The sequence below is a fragment of the Rattus rattus genome, chromosome 9, assembly GCF_011064425.1.
Source record: "Rattus rattus isolate New Zealand chromosome 9, Rrattus_CSIRO_v1, whole genome shotgun sequence".
NCBI classification, from domain to species: Eukaryota; Metazoa; Chordata; class Mammalia; order Rodentia; family Muridae; genus Rattus; species Rattus rattus.
This window is the reverse complement of record NC_046162.1, coordinates 9553834-9576989: the sequence shown is the minus strand read 5'-3', so window position 1 is coordinate 9576989 and position 23156 is coordinate 9553834. Positions and strand designations below refer to the sequence as shown.

Here is a 23156-nt window from a genome sequence, read left to right as displayed (position 1 = left end):
TGTAAAAGAGTAACAACAAATCTAAGAAACACTGTAATCTATGGATCATTGCAGTCCAGCAAGGAGTAGTGCAGGGATTTTCCCCAGTCCAACAAGATACTGAACAGGCAGAATGGCAGCTGTCTTCAAACTCGCTTTCAGGCCATTGGCCTGGACGCTTTAGAAGACTGTTGTCTTGCCTATATCTTTAAGGAATGGAATTCGCATGAAGAGTCTTGAGTCATTTGCTGTCTCTCTCCTGGATCTTGCCAGGCCTCTGGACTTTATGCGTGTGTCCCTCCCAGCAGTTCCTTGAGTCCACTCATGAATAATCCCCAACACCATGACCCCATAATTCAGAGGACATCAGCATCTTTGGCTGGCCTCTGGCTTCTTCTTCTTCTTGTCTTCCTCCTATGCCTCCCTTTGGGGCACCACTCTGTTGTTCTTAAGTGGTACGCAGCAGCAGCAGCAGCAGCAGCAGCAGAGCTTTAATAAACTGGCCCCAATTCTCCCTGTCCACCTCTTCCAGCTCCTGTACGCACCTCGGATTGAGTCCATAGTTGAATTGTGCTGTCTTCTGGTGACGACCCTATCATCAGAAAAAATGATTATCCTCTTCTGTGGGCAGTGAGGTGGCATTATAGGCACAGTTGCACTTCTTCTTAGCCTCTGCCCTCCATGTTCTTTGTCCTCGGAAGAGTCAGTTTTTGAGCTTAATGATAGAAAGGCTCGAATGGCTGGTCTATCAGTTGTCTTCTCTCGGTAGGAAGGGAAGCTTGTAGGATCTGTGAGAGTGGGGAAAGGTGTTAATCCTGGTTGCACTGGCTCAGGATGGCTAGTGTGGTCATCCTGCTTGCCTGCCTGGCGTTTTAATAGGCCATAAGTCGCCATCGGTTCATTATACAGCTTATCGACTAAAGATTTCTGGACAACACATGGGTCAAAGCCCATATCTGCCATGGCTGCTATGATTGCAGGATCCAGGTGACTAGAGTCTATCTTATCACAGTGGCTTAAGAAACCTGCATTTCCTTGCTTAAGCCAAGGGTGTGCCATAATATCCTTTAGTGTTGGTCTTTCTGTAGGATTTACAGTAAGTAAATACCGGATAATCTCTCGAAGTTCTTTTGAAAGGTGCCGGGGAATAGCATATCGTCCCAGCAAAACTTGGTTTCCAAGCTCTTTAAGGGTGGTACCTACAAATGGCAGGTCCCCGGTCACCATGAAGTATAAAACAACGCCTAAATTCCAAGTGTCCACTTTCGTTCCATCATATGGTTGGTTTAGGAAAAATTCCGGGGCACAAAATCGTAAGGCACCACAATGCCCAGAAAGCTTCATACCGGGTGTAACTAGGGCACCCAGACCAAAGTCTACAATTTTAACTTTTCCTGAGGCATCAACCATGATGTTGTCAGGCTTAAGATCTCTATGTACAATGCCTATGTCATGACAGTAACTCATGGCCTGTACAATCTGAGTGAATATTTTCCGGGCTAGGCCCTCATGTAAGTGGCCTGATTTCTCAATCCAATCAAACAGCTCACGTCCATCGGCCAGTTCCAAGATCAGGAAGATGTTCTGTTCAGTTTCAATGATTTGGTGTAACGAAATGATGTTTGGATGGTTCATCTTCTTCAATATCCCCACTTCCGTTCTGATCGGATAGTATTGTGTACGCTCCTTCAGCAGGACTTTTATCGCCACAGCTGTGCCCGTGAGTCGGTGGTGAGCCAATTTCACCTGGCCATAACTTCCTTGGCCTATGGTCCTCAAAATAACATACTGAGCCCCAAGAGTCTCATATGGGAGGGTGGGCCCTGCTGTCACCTCACCCTTTAGACCACACATCACTGGTATCAAGGCTACCCAGACAGGTAGGTAGATAGGTAGGCAGGCAGGCAGGTAGGTAGGTAGAGAATAGGTAGGTAGGTATGTAGGTACGTAGGTTGATGATAAGTAGGTAGGCAGGCAGGCAGGCAGGTAGGTAGGTAGGTAGGTAACTAGAGGATAGGTAGGTAAGTAGATAATACGTAGGTATGTAGGTAGGTAGGTAGGTAAGAAGGTAGATGGATATAAAAATTAATAGGTAGAATTAAAATAATTTTTAAAAATTTAAAAAAAAACAAGCAAAATCAACCCTTTCTCTAATATACACACCAAAAAGCAAAAACCAAAAAAATCAAAATGAAAAGCCAAACACTCAAAGCTAAACACACACAAACACACACACATACAAAGGTATAAGGTACACACACACACACACACACACACACGTTCACTATATATCAGTCAAATTACACAGGACACTTCACCTATCAGAACGCCTCTCAAAACACCCACAGAAAGTCAACCTAGTTTGTCCTCCCTTATATCTGTTGGTTCAGACGCTCTCACAATGGCCCTCCTGATGAGGTCACACAGACCAGTTACTATGGATACAGCTCATACCAAGAGAAAGTAGTGAAGAGTCTTAGGTGTATCTTAGGTGTGCTTTCAAGACTAACATTTGAACTTTTAAAATGAAAGTTTCCACGTCCTTATGGTTTCAGTTTGAACATCTAGAATGCCTCTTGCCCCTCTATTCACTATTGCAGTTTCTACCAGTTCTGGCTAGTTGGTTGCAAATCTTTGTTACCACTTAGCTAATATAATAATATTGTTTATCACATGTAATAAAATTACCTATGAGGTTATTTATAAGACACCTCTATGGATTTTTAAATACATGTAATAAATATCACGACTTCTTCACAATCAATGCAGCAATTTGACATGATTTCCATTGTCTGTGCGGTAGCAGCATGGGAATAGCTACCTTGACCACAACCACATGTTGCTGGGTGTTTCTAGTAAGCATTTGAAGCCCTGGAGTACAGTGTCAGCCAGATGAGTGAGGCATCTTGATCGTCAATACCCAGACTCCTCTTTAACTGACCTTTGGCCATATTGAGAAGGGTGTGTTCTCCCCCTTGAGATACAAGGCTCTGTCTTGAAGCTGCTCGCCGTGTTGGTTCTGCCTGCGAATCATCTCTGCAGCCCTAGATCTGTCTCTTTGGTCTCATGGCTGCCTCTGCCATTGGTAGCTGGATTTTATATAATGAAATTGGGCAGTTATTTGGGTTTCGTCTGTTCTTTGTTACAGTGACTTTATCTAGTCCCCAAACCATCATACACTTCAAAGGTTCTTGTGAAAAACCACATTTATATTTCTATGCCATTAAGTCTCGCCTTTGTCTCAAGAGTATATATTCTGTGTAGAGTGTATTGCTTTCCTGCGTCACTCTCTTTCTTCTTCTTTTTCTCCCCCCACCTCCCTTAGTCCCTCTCGTTCACCTAGACAATTCCATTTCACTTGTACCTGACTCATACATAGATAGTTTATGTGACTCTATAAGATTTAGGAACAACAGATGAGAAAAAAATATGCTAGGTTTGTCTCTCTGAGACTGAATCAACTTTGCTTAATGTGACTGTCTCCCGTTTCATCCATTACCTGCAATGATATACCATGTTCTTCTTGAGCATTTTCCCATTATGCGTGTAGAACACATTTTCTATAATTTACTCTTCTGTTGTTGGACATCTGGGCACATTCCACACCTCAGCTGTTGAGAATAGCACTGTAATAACCATTGATGTACAAGCGTCTCTGTGGTATGTGGACCTTGTAGTCTTTGGGATAAATGCCTGAAAGACAGCTGGGTCAGATGGAAGCACTATGTTCTGAGACATCTCTACCCTGGTTTAAATAGAGTTGGATACGTACGATCTTCCCTTTTGTCTGTAGCCTCATGAGCATTTGATGTTATTTCTTTTCTTATAGCTACCATTCTGACTGTGGTAAGGTATAATCTTAACGTGGTTTTCATTTGCATTTTAATGGCTAATGAGGTAGTAAATGTGTGCTGGTTGTCTATTCAAATTTCCTCTTTTGTGAACTGTCTGTTCGTTGCATAAGCTCATTTGTTGACAATTCTCTCCTCTTAGTGCTTGGATATAGAACTGATCAAGAGTTTCCCTCTTTCTATAGGAGGTCTCTTCATGCTTTTAAATGTTTCTTTTGCTGTGCAGAAGCAAAGTTCCCTCTTCTAAGTATAGTCACTGATTTCTACCCATTCTGATACAATGTGACTACATCTTGGCTTAGTCATATTTGCAGAGACCTTGCTTAGAAACAAGGAAACAGTCAAAAGTTTCAAGGAGAAATTAATTTAGAGGCCACATTATGTCACACAACACACACACACACACACACACACACACACACACACACACACATTTTATACTGCTCTAAGAGACTTTATTTTTTTATTCGTTAGAAATTTTTCTTACAATGGCAGTACTAATAAAGGTAAACTCATCAGGAAGTGGGAGACACAAGATTAAGATGTCCGTGATGCTTAAAATCTTAACAACTTGACTGTAGTGAGGCCCCCTAGGGGACTGGACAAGCACACTCCTGGGTGCATCTGTGGAAGTGTTTCCAATGATGGTTGACTTGTGGAACAGAAGGTGGGGAAGACCTGATTGTGGACAACACTGTCTAGCAAGCCATGGACTTAGATGAAAGAAAACTATGGAGGAGGAGGGAAGGGGAGGATGAAGAAGAAGAGGAGGAGGAAGAGTAGGAAGAGGAGGAGGAAGTGGAGGAAGAGGAGGAGGAAGAAGAGGAGGAAGAAGAGGAAGAGGAAGAGGAAGAGGAAGAAGAGGAAACAAATGCCATAGGCAGCTCTCTGACGCCATAAACCAAATTAAAATTTCCCACCTACGATATTGATTTGGTCATGTATTTTGTTACAATCAGTATAAATTCACAGTTTGAAGCTGAATATGTCCAGTTTGACTGAACTTAGCTAGAGGTAAAGGTCAGTAGTGAATCAAGGACTAGGTGGCCAGATAGCAGAGAAGATACCCTGTTCCTTCCAGTATGATTATCTTACCAGGAAAAGCATGGAAAGAGAGGAATAACTTACAAGGGCAAGGGTTGGAAGGCAACATGTATCACAGATCTTGCCTCCACCAGGAGATCTATGTGCTGTTTCTAAGGGTGTCCAATTACTCCAGAATTCAGTAAGACATTTCACTACTTCCTTGGGCAGCTTGCCACATGTAACAGCCTTCACATTTTTATATGCACGCATGGCTATGTGAGAACACTGGAAGAACCAACCCACACAGTGTTACAAAACCTAATTGTTAAAGCTCTTATTAGAAAGTTGAATGGGAATCAAAAGCCAACCATAGGTAATCAGCTTCTATGCCTCCTTGATTACACTACTGTGGAATTTTTTTTAGCTGTTAAGGAATTCCTAAAGTGTAGACAACACTACAGTATATGCACAATGAGAGAGATTCAGAGACAAGGATGGCTGCACTTGATAATGGTACAGGTAACAGAGGGTCTCATAAAAGCAACAGGAATTGGGAAAGTGTCACGGCCTCAACTCCTTTTTGTCTTAATTACTACCTTGACAGTCCAGTTCAGAAATAGAAAAGAAGCATCATTTTCTTGCCTAACCCCATAGTGATATTCCCCAAGAGTGAATCATCATCACTTTCAACATAAAAAAGAACATAATGCTTTACTTTCTTCTACTCATACATGTATTTGACCAGTAATAGTTGAACAGTGAAAAGAAACTTACAACACTTTAATGTTTGGGTTTTTTGTTTGTTTGTTTGTTTGTTTGTTTAAAGAAACACCTAGTCCTTTGAAGGAGTATTTCTCCTGTGCTTCACAGGCATTTGAATGTGTCCCTTTATAGGAAGTGCTCAAATATTGCTAAATGCTTTGAGACTATACATATACATATACATATACATATACATATATGCACATATATATATATGCAGTCTAAGATGAATTCAAATTTCCTATGTAGCTGAGGCTACCTTGAACTCCTTATCTTCTTGCCTTTACTTCTCCAGTAGAATTATAGGCATTGGCACCATATTCAAATTCCATACACTGTTTTATCTTTCAATTATCTTTGTAGTATCAACTTATTTGACCCATATAACTACTCATTCCATTATAACTATACCCATTTTAGAATCAAAAGGACTATAGTAGAGAAAGTGTGATGGTTTGCCCAATTATTGCCACCATTTGGAAATGGCTAACCTGAAATCTTGAGGTCTAACCCTCTTTTCTTTCTCCATGTTTCCTATCTACCACAGTATAAGTCCAAAGTCAATCTGTGACAGGCATACACTTCTGTAGACAGAGGAAGAAGTTGTCTTGCAATACATTGATGAAAATTATATATTTGCTGTGTTTTGAAACTCCAAAAACTAAGTCTCTTCAGAGAGAAAAAAAAATCACAGGTGTAAAGGAAAAAAAATCTACCAAATATATAGTATAGGAAATCCCTTGCTCTATTGTGATTTAGATATAAAAGTACCTCCTTCAGACTCTGGTGCCTAAAGGTTCCCCACTGCAACACTAATAAGAGGTGGGGCTTTTAGTGTGTGATTAGATCTTGATGACTCTGTGCTCATCAATGGACTAATAAAGTAATAAATCCATAATTTAGTGGAATGACTGGGAGGTGACAGAAACTTTAGAATGTGGGGCCTGCTTGAAGGAATGAGGTAAACCCCATCCATCTCTCAGCCTCCTGTCTGCTATGGCATGATCCAATCTGCATTACCACACATGCTCCTCACTGTGAAGCTCCCCTTCCCCATGGACTCAGAATCAAGGGAGTCAAGAGACCATAAGCTGTTGTCCCTGAGACTGTGAGCAAAAACAAGCCTTTCATCTTCTGAATTGTTTTTTAAGAGAAAAAAACTCGGGTACTTTGTTACAGTGATGAGATGCTGACTCGACTACCTGTGCTGAAACAAGAACAGAAATGATCAATGTCTAGAATATCTTACGCAGTAATAGCAGAGATATCTGGACCAGTGGGTCTCAACCTAGGGTGGCGGCCAGCACAGTGATGGAAGGACTGTCACAAGTTGCCCAGGGACAGAGGCCAGGGATGTATCTATGTATCCACAATGAACACAAAGCTGTTGCTTGATGCCTAGTAAATAATAATATTCAATAGAGTTACATGGTCACCCCAAGAATATTGCTTTCATACTGGCCATTCTATCTCTAGATATTAGCCAAAGCACACTCAGCGAGTGTCCAGGTGTGTGACAGTGAGTGGCTGCTAGATGGAGAACAAGGCCCCAAGGGCGTCCTCTCCTGGCTGTTTATTCTATGAGATGTTGGTCTTGTATGATGTAAGCATCAGCCATGGAAGAATGTCCAATCAGGTCCTTTGTCAATGCTTCTTGGACCGTAAAGGAATAAGAACACTGGCAAACTTACCAATTATGATCTTGGAGGCAAAAATTGGCCTGTCCCTCATGGAAACCATAGGAGATACAAAGAAAATTCAGGATGACTGGAGCCCCTTTGTCGTTTTATGTTTGGATGTCTTTTTTTTTTTTCCCGGGGCTGGGGACCGAACCCAGGACCTTGTGCTTCCTAGGCAAGTGCTCTACCACTGAGCCAAATCCCCAACCCCATGTTTGGATGTCTTATGTTCTGGAAACGAGAGGGGGGAGTTACGTTTACGGTTCAGAGCATCAGCTGCTTCCCCAGCAGCTGTGACTATTCCCTCTCTCTCTTCCTAAGGAATGTTTGTAATGATGACCTGTGTGTTCCCTAGCTAGAAGTTAAACTTAACTCTAGGACACCCTGGCAGCTCCCTTCTCTCTGAACAGGTGGAAAGGGGATACATTTTGGGGATACAACAGAGTTCAAAAGTCCAAAAGAGCCTCCTCGCTCCTGGTACCACCTTCAAGTCAGAGGTCTTATAACACCCTTGGCTGGCCACAGGGACTACCCAGGATATACAGAACGCCATGAACAGGAAGCAATGAACCCATGAACCAAAATGAACCTTTTCTTCCTCAAGTCAGTTACTTTAGGTGTCTTGTTACCACAGTATAGACAGGAGCCTGGGAAGCCTGTATGAAGTTCAGTGTTCTGACCTCCCTGTGTGACCATGAACAGCTTTTTCAATGGCTCTGAGCCCCCATTTCTTCATCTGAGACAGACTAAACAAACGATGTACTTAATGGACAGTATTTGGGAAAATTGTTTGGGAACGTTTGTCTTTGAGGAAAAGAAACCCAGTTAAATTATCCTGAGCAAGAAACAGAAAGCTCACTTGGTGGTAGGTGGTGCATGAGTACATTATCTCAAGGCCTCATGGCAGTGCTGAGGTAAACAGCTTACCTGGGGTATTACAGGGTCCCTTTGGGAGGAGCTACCCCAGGCTTAGTGGGGTGTGCATTGAGGAGTGTTCTGGAGTGAAGAGGTAAGGAGCAATACAAAACATACATAAGAATACTTTCTTCATAAGGGCAAAGTACATGTCCTGAAGTGGCCTTGAATTCATTCTATAGTTAAAGCAGATCTTTAGCAGACAGCGTCCCCTATCTTAGCTTAGCAAATAACCAGAATTACAGGTCTGTAAGGAAACAAACAAGCCACAGCACTAGATTTTAATTTCTGCACTGCTCCCATTTCACAAATGAGTAACTGAAAAATGGATAGACGTGTTTTACTAATATACACATGCATAAAACACTACAAAAAGTGAAGGGACATAAATGGGTGAGTTTAAGGATTTTAAGAGATATGCTGAGCACCTGAATTCCCAGGGTTTCTTGATTTTCTTTCCCGCATGGTCTTAATACCTAGACTAGAGAGGCTCATTTGAAGTAGTTCACCTGGATACATAGGAGACACCACTTCCTGGACAAAAGAGTCACAGGAAGTCACTCTGGAGAAACTGGCTTTAAGTAGGTCATCTTAGAGCTAGAACACAACTCAATGCTACAGCATTTGCCTTAGCAATACACACACACACACACACACATGTACACACACACAAACACACACACACATACACACACACATACACATGTACACACACACAAACACACACACACACACACACACACACACAAAACACACACATACACACACACACATACACACACACACACACACACGCACATACACACACACACACAGTACACACACACACACAAACACACACACACACACACACACCACACACACACAAACACACACACACACAAACACACACACACACACACACACACACAAACAACACAAAAACACGTGTGCACATGCATGCATGTACACACACATGTACACACATACACATACACAGACACACACATACATGTACACACATGTACACACACACAGACACATACAAGCTAATATCATTGTCCACATTTTGCAGGTCAGGAATCTAAGACTCTGAGAGGTTATCACTATCCAATGGATGCACAGCCTCTAATACTGGAGAGGGGTTTACAGTCTAGTCTTCTGACTTCAAATCTCAGATTCCAATCATTTTTTAAATAATATGACATTTTGAAAAAGAAACATCCTCTTTCCTCTGTTGGTCCCTAGATATTGAGACACATAAAATCATGTATGACCTGGAAGTAGAAATGACAGTATGGCCATGACAGAGATGGGAGACAGGAGAAGATTTGCCATCACACAACCTACAGTTGTATAAAAGTTTATAGAAACCACTAAGTGTGCTAACAATGAATTCTGTTGAGCAAGTCCCTCCTTCAATGGGTCTGCTGCTTTGTAAACAGTGCCCGCTGTAGGTGGATCACAGCTTATTTTCACAGCAGCTTCATCCTTCCATGAGTCTTATGAATGGAACCAAGCTGTCAAGCTCTACAAGTAAGTAGCATGCGACATAGTGTTACCCCAAATCAAGCTTTCTGTGGCTAATTTTTCACTGCATAGCAGGCTCTAATTTAGCTGTCAGACCCTAGGTCTTTTGGCAATGCTAATGCAGAACTCTGGCAGGGGTGATAATTATCTCCAGACTCTAGTACCTCCTTCCTTTACCTTCTGGCCACAAATACTCAGCAGCTTCAAGCTAATTTCCTCTCTTATTTTCTTTATTAGTTTGCAAACTACCACCGCCAACAAAACAACCCATCTGATAAAAAAAAATGTCAACACAGAGTGCTTAAAATATTAAAACTGTTAAATAAGAACTGCATTTTTACATACCAGTTCAATGAGGCCCCATGTATGGAAACTGATTTCTAAAGTTATATTGTGCAGATTACAAGGTTGTTGGAATTTTCTGTTAGGCCTATAAAATCTGGCCCCACAATGATGGTTCTTGTACTTCGAAATCAGCTTCCAATCTACCCTTGGACAAGATTGATTTTTGTGTCAATTGTAATGTCAAATGTCCTCCGCTCAAATGAAGGCTCTGTGGCTTTTGCACTCAGTGAAACTAAAAGGAAAATTACCTGAAAGAGGAAACTAGGATTTTGCTTGCTATTTGTATTTCTTTCTCCCCACCATTAAATGATGAAGACAGAAAGTGGAACCCATCAGCCAATGCTTATTATCTGGGGTACTGTTCTCTAGAAAACCTCATAAGCTGAGCACCCTAATTCAAACTCTGCTAACTAAAATTGTAAATGGGAATGAAAGTGACACAGATAATTGAAAATCAGAGAAGAAAGGGATAGTCCTTGGAAAGGGCTAAGCTCCAGAAAGAAACAGTATTAAATGAGACTTCACATCCAAAGGCAGAACTTCTTCTAAACAGAATATTTGTCCAAATAACACTATTATGTCTGCAACTTGGATCAATAGAAAAGGAATGCTTTACTGAGTCCCTTCACTTGGCCTAGTTAAAGGAGGTTCTGGTGAGAGAAGGCAGTAGATGGGTGTGGATTGTTGAAGTTCACCTCCTCATTGGTAAAAGGAGTTGGTATAAAGTCAAAGAAGCAGCTATGAGTGTCATGACCATGCGTGTATATGCATACATACATACATTCACAAACAGGCTTACATGCATCTATGTGGCATATGCATATATATGTACCATAAACAAATATACATACATACATGCATATGCAGACAGACAGACAAACAAACATATGACACTGCATGTGTTGTTCTGGGATATGCTAAAAAGCCAGAAGTATCGAAAAGTAGACAATGGCAGAAACAAAGACAAAGCTGTAGAGATACTTTAAGAAGACAAATTCATTGGGAGGCAGAAAAGAGAGCAAGCAGCATCTATTTACGAATGAACAATAATTGTACATTCAAACAACCAGGACTTAGTTATTCTCTTTACATGCATTTTTAAAGCTTTCGTACATGTGAGGGAGAAGTAGAGGAGCCAAGAATTTGCACATTCATTGAAATGAGCAAAAGAGATTTTCAAACTACCCAGGAACATATTTGGGGGAAGGAGATTAGAATTTCTTGTTCAATATGAGTTTTCAATGGCATTGGTTTTTACTTATTGTTTTAAGATTTTCTTTTCATTTTGATTCATGTTTATGCATCCGTCTGTGATTATGACTTCACACATATTCATGCAGTTGCCCAAAGAGGCCTAAAGAAGGAATAGAATAGTCTGAAATTGGACTTCCAGACCATGTAAGCCACCCAACATAGGTGCTAGCAACCATACTTGGGTTCTCTCTGCAAGAGCAGCAAGTGTTCTTAACTGCTGTTGAGTCAGCTTTCCAGAACCTCTGTTAACTGATGAACCAGCTCCCCAGACCCTGTTTAGCTGCTGAGTCAGCTCTCCAGCCCCTTTGTTAACTGCTGAGTCAGCTCTCCAGCTCCATTAGTGCATTCTCAACATTCCAGGGTTTACAGAGTTTGAGCATCCAAACCCTATCCTGTCATTTATTCTTCATGGAAAGCACATGTGTAAAAACATCTAACAGTGAGCAGCTTCTAGGGATTAGGCATTTCATCCTGTACTTATATACAGATTAATCCATTTCCTCTCCATACACAGCTATACTAAGTGAAAACTATGAGCACCATTGCCTTAGTGTTTTCTTGTGAACAGACACCACGGCCACGGTGACTCTTTTAAAGGACAATGTTTAGTTGGGGCTGGCTTACAGTTTCAAGGATTAGTCCACTATTGTCATGGCCAGAAACATGGTGGCAGGTAGGCAGACATAGTGCTGGAGAAGGACCTGAGAGTTGTACATCTTGAGCCACAGGCAGCAGAAGTGACTGTCACACTGAGCATGGCTTGAGCATAGATGACACACTTCCTCCAACAAGGGCATACCTTCTAATGGTGTATTCCTGTAGCCAAGCATTCAGACACACGAGTCTATGGGACCATTCCAATTTAAACCAGCAGAGTCACCTTCATTTTGCACATGAGGAAACTGAGTCAATAAGATCAAATAAGTAAAGTTCTATAACTGGAGGCTATGGAGCTGGCACACCTGACATCCCTGTTAAATGTTTTTAAAACTACAGTGTCTTCAGTCCCTGCTGTGCTACCATGTACATTATACATTTAATTCCAGTGTACAAAATAAAGTGATATGAGGATTTCCAAAGATATAAAGTGACACAGCCAGAGACCATCTTGTAAGCTAATTGCCCAGGGAGATGGTGAATGCTGTCATTTGGCTGGCCCGACCTGGGCATGTCTGTGAGGGACTTTCTAGACTGGGTGACCTGAGATGGGCAGAGTCACTGTGAACATGGATGGCGCTATTGTACGGACTGGGATTCCAGACACAATATAAAGGGAAAGGAAATCCGCACACCAGCATTCCTCTCCGTTTCCTAACTGCAGATGCAGTGGAACCAGATGCCACCTCACATCTTTGCTGCACGATGGGTTGTGCCTGCAAACTCTGGGCAAGAATAGATTCTTCTTCCTTAAGTTGCCTCTGTCTGGTATACTGTCACAGAAGCATGTAAAGTTACCAATACTCCCAGTTGCCAGGAGAAGCTCCAGGAAGCTAATTTCTCCACAGCAGTATGTCTTGCCTGTCCTGGGCTGGTGTGTATCACTGTTCTCGGGACAAATCCCCTTCCAAGCCCTTTCCGTTTCCCCATGATAAATTCCTAAAAAATTTAAAAGGCCTCAGAGCTAGACTCAACCAGGCCATCTGATTGTTATGCCTGCCTGGCCGCTGGCTGGAGTCTGCTGTGGCCTTAAACAGGTATCATCAGCAAGGGAATGATCCGGAGTAACAAAGCAAGCATATTTATCTCAGCAAGACTGTAAATTTTTCAGTTTTTATTGTCTGCAAAGGATGCTGCAATATAGGGCACTGTATTGAAAAATAAAAAAGGTATTCCTGGCTCAAGGCTTCAGACTATTCAGAATTACTAATGAAAACACCCACAATATTTTAATTCAAAAAAATTATTAATTAGTGGCAAACCTTCAATTAGCAACAGCCCCGATGGCCTTGGCTTTTTTTATACTCTCAATTCAAGAAAATGGGAATCGAATAAACACACAGCTTCCATGTCATGAAAAAACTAATGGTTTTTCATAAATCATTGCATGTTAAGCTTCCTTCATTTGTATACATTATTTGGGATTCTTTCCTGGAAAACATGACTATGAAAGCTGGCCTCTAAGCTTTTTCAAGCTTATGCCTCTCCGTCGATGTTGCTAGCTATGAGTTTTTCTACCAAAAACTCTTGAGCTATGTTTTGTTTATCAAGTTTCAGAGAAATTGGACCTGCTCATTTGAATATGAAAGAGATAAGAAATGGGTAAATAGATTATAGTTAGACAACAGATAGGAAGATAGACTGATGACAGACAAAGAGATAGAGATAATTTCATTTAATATTTCTTTTTTACATATTTTATATATTTACATATATTAAATTATAATACATCATTGTGTTTTATATTATTATATTTTATATTAAATTATTACATTTTATATTATATTGCTTGTATAATATATAGTTTTTATATATTTCATATAACAAAATATATACTATATTATATCAATATTATATCATTATATATTATTTTTATATTTTATATAATATAAAATATTACATATTCTATAATATGAAATGGAAATATAGTATATAATTATATGATACGTTTAATATATAATCTAGCTATATAAATATAGATATTTATGTCCAACCATGGAAGAAAATGTATAATAAAAACATCTTTGTTAATCTTCATAAGAACACTGTATGAAACAATTGTATTTGGTCGGTTGGTTTTGGATTTTTTAGACATGTAGTCCTGGCTATCCTGAGTTTGCCGCATAATCCAGGCTGGCCTAGAAGTCTTAGAGATCCCTCTGGCCCTGCCTCTGGTGGCTGGGATTAAAACCATGCAACAGTATGCTCAACAAAGCAGTTAACCCCCAATTTACACAAGTAAAGCGAATCTGAGAGATGTTAAGTAATTTGTCCCGAGGTATTCAGTTTAAATACAAAGGAAATGTTGAAAATGATGGTGGTGGGTAACAGTGACACTGGTGATGATGGTGGTTGTCATCGTAATTATGATGATGGGAACAGTGCTGGTAAAAGCAATAATTATGAGATATTGATCACAAATCACAATAATTATTTTAAAATCTATGTGAGTCTGGAGAGATGGCTCAACAAATAAAAATACTTACTACTGACTTGACCACCTAAGCTGGAATAAACACCTTAGAATAAAAGTGACTTCCAGAAGTTCTCCTCAGACCTCTGCACAAGCGAGCACCAAGGCAAGCTCCCTCTGCAGCCCCCCTCCCTCTTAGTCCCTCCCTTCTTCCCTTACTTAGTAAATAAAAATGCAAGAAAAATATTAACGTATCAGTGTGCTGCACTTCATTCATTGCATTTGCACTGCATACATGTTTATGTCATAGGCACAGTAGCACAACTTTAACTGACACTCTCTAAAATAAGGAGCTAGAAAACCAGAACACTGATTCTGCATAGCACGAAACACAAAGGTGAAAATGCTGGCATTATAGCCAGAACTCCACATCTGTCAGTATCAAGGACCCATAGTACCCCATTGCCTAGCAGCACAGCATACCTTGCCTCTCACATGGCCTTTTGAAATTTTAATCAGCATTGAACCCAAACTCAACAGCTCTGTATGTGCCTCTGCCAGATGTCTATTGAGAGGCCTATGAGATTTTTAGTGCCCTTCTGATTCTATGGTTGCTGACAGAAGCCACAGCTACAGAACATCAGAAAGACTGTGCTGTGAAATACTTCCTGGGTATTATATTCTGAGAGTCAAATAAATAACAGCCTCCTTTAAGATGTAGATGCCACTGGAAATTTTAAGCATATTAGAAAGTCTCAGTTTGAACAGATAATTCATTTAACAGTGAGGAGTATATCCAGTGGGGATGTGACTGTCACCAATGAGCCAGGGCTTTCTTTTCTTTTAGCATGGGACACTACAAAAGAAAAGGGGGAAATATTTTTCCACTTTTTGACTAGGTTTGGGTTTATGGGAAAAAAAATCATAAGAATAAGGTAAAATTAGTTACTGTGCATTTATCAAAACTATTTAACCAGTATTGGTAGAGTATTATGAGCAATGATCTGTATATAGTTAATTTGGCTTACTTTGAGGTTTTGCCTTTTACAGTTTATTGTAATGCTAAGTCCTGACCTCCAAGATCTGGAGTCTGCATGTAGCCTAGGGGACCCTGCCCCCAGTTAATTCTGGTTAGTAAATAAAAATACCCAACAGTTGGGTAGAAGAGATGTAGGCAGGTTTAGGTTTCCCAGGCTTGGGACCAGGAGGAAGGAGCAGAGGACATAGAAGCCACCATGGATAGTAAGAGAAGAGAACCCTGGGCTCTGGGCCAAGAGAATGTGGCCCAGAGGACTGACTAATCAAAATTAAGAGTACCCCAGATGAAGCACAGTAAGTAATAGTGGGGTTATACATAGGAGATAGATGCTAACAGCATGGAGGGTAGGCAGCTGTCCAGCTATTGTGCTGCTTAAGGCATATAAAACATAAAAGCTGTGTTTGTATGTGTTCTTCATTCCAGGAACATAGATGATTCAAAGGCCGAAGGAACCTCAGGACAGGATTTTTTTTTTAATATCTATTACAACAGGGTTAACTCTGTGTCTACCTGATAGCTTCTCTCTGCCCCAGGATTCCAAGTGGGCACAGGAACACATTTAATAACAGTATTTCCTTAGCATCCTTTGGCTGTGGCACTGCCAGAGATTAAGATACTTTTTATAATCTCCAGTTTGTCAAGTATCTGTGGCTGTTCCTGTAGGATTTTTAAGAGGAAGAACACTGAGGTACAGAGATCTGACATGGAGGACATTAATTTCTAACTGGCTGAACCCTGTTGAGGCTAACTTTGGTCTCAACAGAGTACTGTCTTCTAAGTTTCTCTATTTGCAGGTGTGGTAGCTACTTTACTCGTTGCTGTGCAATGGAAGATAAGACAGTTTCCTTTGTCTTACAGTTAAAGTACTATGGTCCAATATGGTGGGAAAGGCAAATTGGCAGAAGCATTAGGCCACTGGACACATAGCACTCTCAGGAACTTGAGAGTGAACAGGAAGCATGGCCAACCCACAAGATTCGAGGCTCGTCACTTCCTCCACCAAAGCTCTGCTTTCTAATATTACCAAACATTTCTAAACCGTAGTGGCATCTGAAGGCCAAGTGTTCAAATATATGAGCTTCTGAGGGGTGTGTCCCAAGCAAAGCGCAACATGAAGCTACTCTTTTGCTTCCTTTGCATACCATACTCTTTAGAAGTACCACACTCATGGAGTGGAGACTCACACTCCCTTCTTTGAAGAAGTAAGTATCTATATAAGTTATTTGGGTTGTTCTTTAATGTTTATTGATTTGTTCTATTTATTTATGTGAGTACAGACTCATGGGCATTTATTTTATGCTGTAGTGTGTCATCTAACACTCTTTTGTTCTTGTGTTTCTAATTGTTTCAACTCTGCCCATTGCCATTAAGGACTAAATTGACTTGTATGTCTTTGGCCCATCATTGTAGAATTTTGTCTTTATTGATTCCATATGTCCTGTCATTCTAAGATGCTACAGTTTTGTCCTGTGAATTTTTTTCTCATCTTACAATCACATCTCTTCAAAGAGTCCTAGTTTCTTTTATTAGAAATTGGCACTATTAGAAAATGCTATTGTAACAAGGATATATTGGTTCTTAGGATGCTAGTTGCTACTGGAGTGTCATTGCTTCTAGGCCACCACAGCTGGCAAAAGAGTATTAACAGTGGATAGATGAAGATAGATGAGATAGATGGCTGGATGGATAGACAGACAGACAGATAGATTTTCCGTAAGTATTTCTATATATTTCATTTCTATTAGTTCCAACCATTGTATCTCTGTTAGTTAAACATGAATCTGTAGAAATCACTGAGATCAATTGAAGAAGAATCAGTTAGAGCTTACAAAGTGGCTCAGTGACCAAAGGCCAAGACTGCTGATAGAGCTAATCCCTACAAGTTGTCCTCGGACCACCACACATACACTATGGTATGTGTGTACCTGCCCATATACCAGAAATAAATTAATGCACTTTCATTTTTAAAAAAGAATCAGTTACATTTGAACACAGACAGGTGGAAAAGCTATAGAGCACTGGCACTGTTTTGAAATCTCCCCAAGAATCCGAAATGTAACATTATCCATCAGAGTCATGGATGGAAACAAGAAGGCAGGTGCCAAAGCACAGTGAGGTATCTCTGGGAAGTCACTGGTTTAAATCACCAATAGATGAAAGAATTAGCAAAAGTGTTTTCCTAATCATTATGCCATTAGAGTTTTCCTAAAATTTTTAGTTTGATTTGATATTTGATATTGATTAGAAACCAGTGGCAGCAGAGTTGATATATTATAAATAAGACAAAATGGAGTCACACAAATCTATTAACAAGATCTAGATGAGAAGAAAAGTCCAGGTGGGTGAGATACTCAAACAAATATTCATAATTTCCGAGAAGATTGGAAATCACCAAACCTGACACGGGTGCTGGAACACCTATGATATGTACTGTGTTAGGATGTCATACATAAGAGTCACCATCCAAAGAGCAGTGCATTGAGAATATATAAACGAGCATTGGATCTTTGTTTTTGTTCTTTCTGACTGGTCTTAGCACAGAGAGTCAAAGCCCACTAAACTTCCCAGAGTGACAGGGTGATGAAGTTGTGTGAAGAGATTTCTGAGAGCCTGTGAGAGAACTCCCAGTAAACAAGACAGGATTCTTGTAATTTCTCTTCCTCCATAACTTTGGTTGTTCTTGGAATGCACTTTTGTGCCCCTCCCAGGTGTAGTAAGAGGCGTGGTTTTCGATTTACATAGCCACCATCTTACCCATTATCACTCAGAATAACATTTCCAGGCATGACTTATCCTCCAGAAATACAGAAATAATCTGACCTTGCTTTCTAGGCTCTAAATGCCTAAACTCATTTGATATTACCCTTGTGGCTTTATACAACTACAACTTTAAATCAAGTAAACTTTGCTAACATGACTTTGCCAAACTTCAGAATGCCCTCAGTATATAAATTGTCTGATACCCTGAATAAACTCAACTATTGCATGAGACTTTAGTCTGTCCCATTTTTAGACTCCATTCTCCCAGGTTCATGTGGCCAAAAAGAGTGGCAACAGTGGCTGATGACCTACTCATGCAAGCCCAAGTAAAGAAGCCTTAACGGTTCTGACCACCGAGGCTCAGGGTGCTTCCAAATCAGGACCACATCGATGATCCAGGGTGTCAGTGCACCATGACTACATCAAAACAACAGCTCCTGCAAAAGGGACCGTTCTAAACCTTGCAGTTCTTACAAGTCTTCATGTGGCTGTTTATGTAATGTCTGTTAATGTGGTGATATTAAATACAAAGTAAATACATTTTCTATGCTGTTAGTCCCCAGAAGAGCAGCCTCTCTTAAAAAAAAAATGTCACAGGCATCGAATGTATAGATAAGGTGCTTGGGAGGTATTTAACTATTAGATGGGATCTAACTATTAGAAAAGCCATCAGCAAAAATTCTCTGTTGAACAAATTGAATCAGCCAAAGGAAAGGTACAGGAGCGTACACGTGCGTGCGCGCGCGCGCGGCACACACACACACACACACACACACACACACACAGACACATCATCCCCTTGGAGTGTTTAATATTCTCATTGATATAAGCTTTGCTTATATCATGGGACATGGCATGCTATTTGGCTTGGGGAGTTTGAGAAGTAACTGTGTAAGTTACTTTCCTCAGACTATAGCCAAATACCTGACAGCAGCAACTGACAGGAGGAAGGATTTATTTCAGCTCATCATATAAACGAGGCAGTTCATTACAGAAGGAAAAAGTGGAGAGAGAGCCTAGGAGTGGTGCAAGCCTATGTGGCTCAGCTTTCTTGCATATTCAAGTCTGCAGAAGCAGAAAGGGAAATTGAAAATAGGGACCACGTAGAACTCTCAAGGCCCACACTTCTCAGATAATCACAGTAACTCTGAAGGGAATGAAGGGCTGAGGAACAAGCAGCTTAGCATGCATAACTGCATAGGTGATCCTCAGCTTACTTAGAAAACACCCTCTTTAAAAAGCTGCACTCTTGGGAGATGGCTGGGTGGGCACAGTACCTTTTCCATAAGAATGAAGACTGGAATTAGTGAGCTTGGGACATAAGGCAGGAGAGGCCCAGCAGTTGCCTGTACTCCCAGTTATTCAAGAGGCCGAGACTGATTCCCAGGCGTCTCAGTGAATATTCTCCTGCTGTTAAGAGACGCCATAAGCAGCATATCACGTTCAAGAAGACATTTAATTGGAGGATTTCTCACAGGTTCAGAGGGTTAGTCCACTGTCCTCACAGTGGGGAGCAGGCCTCATAAACAGAGCAATGGAGGACACCCAGAGTTTCTCAGTGCAGTGTGAAGGCATCTGCTCCTTTTTCTCACAGGAGTGATTGTACACCCACTATTTCAGGATTATGTTATCCATCCCAGGAGTGACACTGATCTCTCTTTTCGTCTGCTCTGGCTGCTGTAACAAAGCACCATCAACTGGGTGGCTTAAACAGTAGAAATTTATTGTTGAAACTTGGAGTTTGACACTGAGTGAAGCATGGCAGAGTTCTGGTCAGTAATCTGTAGCTTACAGACTGGTTTCCTCCCTTCACCCTGTGTTCTCACAGGACAGAGGAGTGAAGCCCCAGTTCTCTCTCTCTCTCTCTCTCTCTCTCTCTCTCTCTCTCTCTCTCTCTCTCTCTCTCTCTCTTTCTCTCCTCCCTCTCCCCCTCCTCCTCCCTCTCTCTCTCTCTCCCATCTCTTTCCTGACAAGAAACTCATTCTGTCACACCAGACTTCACTCTTGTGATGTCACTGAATTTTAATTACTTTCAAGAGAGGTCTCACCTGCAAACATCACCACATTATGAGTTAGAGCTTTGAGAGATGAATGGAAAGTACTTAATCTATGCTGTATACACACAGCATCTTCTGCATGTATGAATTATCACAGCCCAGCAGATGTGCAAAACTACTAACCTGGATGCAAAATACAGTGGCAAGCTAGATACCCGTAGATGAGAAAATCCTGCACCTAGGTGCAGAAGCCAGGAAGTAAGTCAAGCACCTGCTGGTGAGATGGACAGCCTTGTTTCTTTATGTGTCTGTGGAAACCAATTCTCACAAATAAGAGATCAAACTTGAAGTACATATCAAGCTTGATGCAGCCTGGTCTGGGCCAGCCAAGAAAAGAATATGGCAAATTGCAAAACCTCCATGAAGAAACACATCTCCAGAAGTCCCGTAGCTGACCCGTGACAAAAAAGGAGCCACCATTGAAAAGCCTGTGCCCGTGCCACCCAAAGGTTGTGCCACTCCCAGAAATGGACTCTTCAAGTAAGGTCAACTGCCACTTGAACACAGACTTCTGAACGGACCTGCCATGGCTCTCAGCCACCCAAGCGGCAGGTAACATGAGGCAGAGACAAGGAAACAAAAGAGTCAGTGGAGGCCACAGATTAAATTCTTTCATCTCTTGCAAACTACCATAAAGTACAAGTTCTTGACCATGAGCTTGCCCGAATTTTTTTTTTTGAAGATCTGTGTTTCTCCCTGGAACCAATGGAAGCAATGAATTCTTTACCATGGTTAAGGCATCATATCACACATATGTGTCCCTCTCAATAGTCTGTGAATTAAGGAGTGTTTTCTCCTCCTTTGAGGCCTGGAGAAGTCAGCAGCAGGGGCTACCCACTGTCGTGCTGCTAATGAGAAGGAGCAGGCTGTGCAGTGGGCTGCTCTGAAGGCTCTCAAGAAATCCCTCTTCACCCAGTGGTATTCTCACTACCACTAATAAACTTTGGGTTTAGCCAGCCAGGCCTCTTTAAAATGTAAATATTTTAACTAGGACAAATAGTACATCAAAACATATCAGCCATGAAATCCAATTAGCTTAGCCTCTGGTTTTCTAAATTTCCCTAAAGATAAAAATCACCTGGGGCACTTGATGGATCTCCCCACCTCCCAGGACACTACCCTGGAGACACTGAAAGAGCCACTTGAAAGGGGTGGGGATTTGTATTGCTAAAGCACTTTACAAGCACATCCTCTGTTTCTGAGGCTTGGGATGTCGAGGAGAGCCACAAATACACTCCAGACAACAGAGAGAAGTACCTGATGGGAATCGTTTGTCTATTTAAATTGAATCATCAGCAGGGATCACAGACTTGGATTAGTAACTTATCTTCATTTTATTGATGGAGAAACTGATGAATGCTAGAAATAGTGGGGAGGGGGATGGGGAGAGGAAGGGGAGAGGGAGAGAGAGGTTTGCCCAAGGTCACACAGCCTAGACACTTGAGACTTAGGAACTGAAGTGAACATTGTGATGCGATGGTTACTTTCCTCTGTTCTAACAACCTTAGTTTGGAATAAGGGGCACAGAGATTAGAGCCATCAAGAACCCAGGGAGAAGCTGAGCGTGGTGGTACACACCTCTAATCCCAGCATTCAGGAGGCAGAGGCAGACAGAACTCAGAGTTTGAGGTTAGCCTAGTCTACAAAGTAAGTTCCAGGATATCCAGGACTACACAGAGAAACCCTGTTTCAAAAAAAAAAAAAAAATCCAGAAACAAAAGGAAAAGAACCCAGAGAGATTCCTAGGTAAAATGAATGCAGGCTGCACAACGAAGACTCCGGAAGATAACAAAGCATTTGATGGTCAGCACCAAGAGAATAGATAGCAAATGTCCTCACCAGTGGGTAGCCATGAGCATTTGAGAGACCAGCTACACTAAGCAGGTTAACTGACTCACCCCACTATACAAAACATCAAGACACCGTAAACTCATACAGGTTTAGCTGTCAATTAAAAGGCAAACATTTTTAGTAATTGTAGAGCAGACACCTGTGTGTATGTGCCTGCACACCCCAGGATGGAGCATGAGGGGCACAAAGGGGCAAACTGAACAATTGCCTCTGCTCTGCTGGGTGGGACTGGGCTCTTACAGTCATTCACTCTACAGGCTCCTGCTCTCCTCAGCTGCCTGCCTCTCTCTGCCTCTCTGCCTCTCTCTGTCTCTTTCTCTCTGCCTCTGTCTCTCTCTGTCTCTCTCTCTCTGCCTCTCTCTGCCTCTCTCTCTCTCTCTCTCTCTCTCTCTCTGCCTCTCTCTCTGTCTCTCTGTCTCTCTCTGCCTCTCTCTCTGCCTCTCTCTCTCTCTGTGTCTCTCTCTCTCCTCTCTCTGCTCTCTCTCTCTCTCTCTCTCTCTCTCTGCCTCTCTCTCTCTCTCTCTCCCTCTCTCTCTCTCTCTCTCTCTCCCTCTCTCTCTCTCTCTCTCTCTCTCTCCTCTCTCTCTCTGTCTCTCCCTCTCTGTCTCTGCCTCTGCCTATGTCTCTCTGCCACTCTGTCTCTCTCTCTCTGCTGCCTCTCTCTGCCTCTGCCCCCCTCTCTCTCTGCCTCTCTCTGCCTCTGCCCTCTCTCTCTCTCTCTCTCTCTCTCTCTCTCTCTCTCTCTCTCTCTCTCCTTATAGCATCTTACTATCCTCAGCTGCTCCTCTTTCTGTTCCTCTCTGTGTGTCTCTGTCTCTCCCTCTTCCCCTCTCTGCCTTGAGCCTTTTCACAGCCATGTCACCAGAAAACCACAAAGATGCTACTCTGCTCTTTTCCCTTCTCTTTTCGTTTCTTACTTCTCTACACAAGGTACAAAATTCTTAGAGTTCTTATCCAATGCCTGAAAAGGGTGAGATCTTTTTTTCCCTCAGTGATATCTATTTTTTCAGGGAAAGAATATAAATTCTATTTCATAGAGATAGCCAACCCTATTGGCCA

At 41.5% G+C, this 23156-nt stretch overlaps 1 protein-coding gene across 1 annotated transcript; it reads right to left on the bottom strand.

Moving 5' to 3' along the window:
- Positions 1–393: 393 nt before the first annotated feature.
- LOC116909230 (sperm motility kinase 4A-like) lies at positions 394–1833 on the bottom strand. Its single transcript, XM_032912733.1, has one exon. It carries the CDS (start codon positions 1831–1833, stop codon positions 394–396), a length of 1440 nt encoding a protein of 479 aa, XP_032768624.1.
- Between the last annotated feature and the right edge of the window lie 21323 nt (positions 1834–23156).

What these genes read in the sequence shown, in the direction of transcription:
- LOC116909230 (XM_032912733.1), bottom strand. Translation starts at nt 1,833, where the DNA reads ATGTGTGGTCTAAAGGGTGAGGTGACAGCAGGGCCCACCCTCCCATAT.